Raw genomic sequence first — 3,199 nt, forward strand, 5'->3', positions numbered from 1 at the left:
AAAGTATCCTCAGGTCTATTGCTGATTTGTTTAAATATTTTTCAGCCCTCAAAAGTAAGAGTTTGGAAATTTTCATCAAATAGAAATAAGCATTCCAGAGTTCATAAAAAAACTCCATGCGTGGATTACAAAAGGGTTAATTACCTCTATAAGTGAAGGGATCACCTAAAAAGGCAATTGGTGAAAAACCCTAGCTAGGTGCTGAAAAGAGAATTTATGTTTTATCTGTCTATTATTGATTTATAATACCTTAGAAACGGAATATGTGTGGGTAGCAATAATACCTGCTATCACACCTAGAGCATTACAAGCGGAAATTATGATAATGCCCGGAAATGTTATTGCTTATCCAATTTTATTTCTCTCATAATAAAGAATAAACATCTATTTTATACAAAAAATAATGTTTCTTTAAATACTAAAAATTAAACTTTATTTCCAAAATAAAAATTACAATTTTGAAATGTCCCGGAAAATGTAGCTGATCCCACTATAGAATGGTCGGTGTTTTTTGTGATGGTAGAGGTGGCAGCACTAACGCTATTTTGTATAGTTTGTAAATTGTCCATTAAAGAATTTTCAATAGTCGATACGGAATTAACCTCGGAATTAACTGAATTGGCAATCATTTTGGCTACTTTCTTTTTGGATGAAATACTTTCTTCTATATATCCTTCAGCTACTGAAGAGCTTTTCCATTTCCCATGTTGTTTTAGCATTTCAAACAAAGCACCTGCCTCAACAAGTAAAGTTGACGATGTGCGACGCAAACAGTGGCCGGTATAAGCTTCTGCATTATCCAGTTTTAAAAATTTTGCGATCAATGTTGTGACGCTTCCTATGGTATTTTTTCCAACAGGTTGTACTGTACAGCGACTTTTTCTATAGGTAAGAAAGAATCTTCGCTCCTTTATTCCAGCTGGTCTTAATGCTGCGTACTTTTTTATTACATTTAAAGCACCTAAATCTTCTTCAATGATAGTAAAACTTTTTGAAGTTGAAGTTTTAGTTTCTGGTACCTTTATAACCAAGACCGTTCCTCTATCTTCAATATCATCAATGGTCATTTTTACCAACTCATCTCGTCTTAAACCTCCAAAAACACCCATTACCAATATGACTTTGTGTATCAAGTAGATATCATCAGGAGCCTTCTTAATAAATTTTATTATTTGTTCTCCTTCCAAAACTTTAAACTTCTTCGGGACATATCCTTTCGACTTAACTTTTAAAAAAGATATTAGACGATGGTATTGCGAGATGTCTATATTTTTATAGACCATTAACGAAGACCTTAGGGTAGAATACTTGGTCCAGAGAGAGTTCGGACTGTATTTTTCCGACTAAAAATATTAAAATTTGTTAAACATATGTACCTATTACAATAAAATCAATAACTTACCAGTTCCTGAAAATATGCCATTAGAACGGTTTCGGTTATTTGAACAATTGCGTTGGCATCTTTCTAAATACCAAATATGCCATACTCCCGATCATACTGTTGCCTTGATTTAACTGGCAAAAGCTTTTATGGCCTTTTCTCTTATATTTTGTGGAATTTCTTCCATTTTAAGCAAATATTTAAACAAAAAAAAAACATCAAAGTCAAACTTAAATAATCACTGCAAGTCACTTGATAAATTTCTGTAGGTAGGTATGTACGTATACCTACCTGTACAGGTAGACTCTATTTTTTAATTAATTAATATTAAAATTATTTTTGTTCATAAAAATCAATTTTTAGGTAAAACATAAAGCATTGTATGCACCACAGGCATTATTAGACTGTAATGCCCATCAGGCGGAAACCTATTTCCACCTTCTGGGCATTATCGTCCTTACAATGCCCTTGATAGGTAAATAGCTATTAAAGTTACCGCAATACCTTCAATAAATGTTTTAAAAAAACAAAGCACGATTATTACAAAAAAAAGATAGCCAAATATAGTGTGAACATAAAAAAACATATTAAACAATCCAACATTAACAGGAAACAAAAAAAAAACCAAAATTACAAATATGAATGACGAAGAATTTGAAATAGACATCGAATTGGCAAACTTCTGTAATGATTACTACAAAAATGTGGACCAGATTTAAAAAAAACTAATTGTAGCGCCAGATAACTTCTTCTTTTCATTCAGCTTCTTCTTCCTATTCTTCTTCTTCTTCTTCTTCTTCTTTTTCTTTTCTCGGCCGATTGTTTGAGCTGCTCTATGTTTTTCAGTCCTCTGACACAGGCAGAGCTTATTACCCTGATATCTATATTAAAAACAAACAGCGCCCCAGAAAAAGATGGAATATCTGTAAAATTAATAAAATCGTTTCATTTCTTAGAACATTGAAAAGGGGGTTTTGTTTACAAACATATTCATTGATTTTCTTCTGTTAAGTTTACACGCATTTTCAAAAGAGAAAATTTTCGACTATATATCAATACATATAATAATGTTAATTTAACTTATTGATGTTAGATTTTGGATTAAAAATAAAATGTAAAAATAGATATATGTTATTCTAAGCGCAAAAATAACATAATTTAAAAAAACATTCTTATTCCTTAAACCGCTTCTAAAAAAATTGAAATGGCAACACCGCAGGCAAAAGCTGATGTCATCTTGCGAAATATCATCTTGATCAACGGCTTTGTGTTTACATTCGGTCACGTCACTGTACACATGGTTACTGTCTGTAAACCAAATATTTCTTGAAAACTGTTAAGAAAAAAATATATTACGGTGAATAACGGTTAATATTGATCATGATAATATTCTGAACAATATGGGAAAAGATGACATAGTATAATGGCCCCCCTCCCAACTATTAAAGTAGATAGACCCATCCTTAAAGATCTCTTTAAAAACACGTCGAAAATAATACAAAAACAGCCCAAAAATTTATTTGGGTACGGCCCCGCAATTCTCAAAATCAGTGGGATAGAGAGAGATACACAATCACTTGCACAGACTAAAGTAGGAATCGCCAGATTCTACATTCTATTCAGAGACACGCAGGTGTTTTATCTTTGTTTAATAGACTGTCTAAAAAGAGGTGACAAGTCTGTGAGTGCTGGAGGTGTTTAAAATATTTTGTAAGATGCTTGGATTTTAGTCCGCGGTCAATTTTTTGGTATTATTTTCTTGTGATATTATTTTCTTTCTAAAAATGGACATTTTCAAAAGAAAAATAAAAAATAGTA

The 3,199-nt window shown here is 31.8% G+C and overlaps 1 protein-coding gene across 1 annotated transcript; it reads right to left on the reverse strand.

Moving 5' to 3' along the window:
* Window positions 1-416: 416 nt before the first annotated feature.
* LOC126750409 (tyrosine recombinase XerC-like) lies at window positions 417-1,605 on the reverse strand. The gene is made up of 2 exons (XM_050460032.1): window positions 1,403-1,605; window positions 417-1,343 (listed from the first exon to the last, which is right to left on the reverse strand). Exons 1-2 carry the CDS (start codon window positions 1,421-1,423, stop codon window positions 426-428), a joined length of 939 nt encoding a protein of 312 aa, XP_050315989.1. The 5' UTR covers window positions 1,424-1,605; the 3' UTR covers window positions 417-425.
* Between the last annotated feature and the right edge of the window lie 1,594 nt (window positions 1,606-3,199).

The sequence above is a fragment of the Anthonomus grandis genome, chromosome 2 (assembly GCF_022605725.1).
Source record: "Anthonomus grandis grandis chromosome 2, icAntGran1.3, whole genome shotgun sequence".
Classification (NCBI taxonomy): domain Eukaryota; kingdom Metazoa; phylum Arthropoda; class Insecta; order Coleoptera; family Curculionidae; genus Anthonomus; species Anthonomus grandis.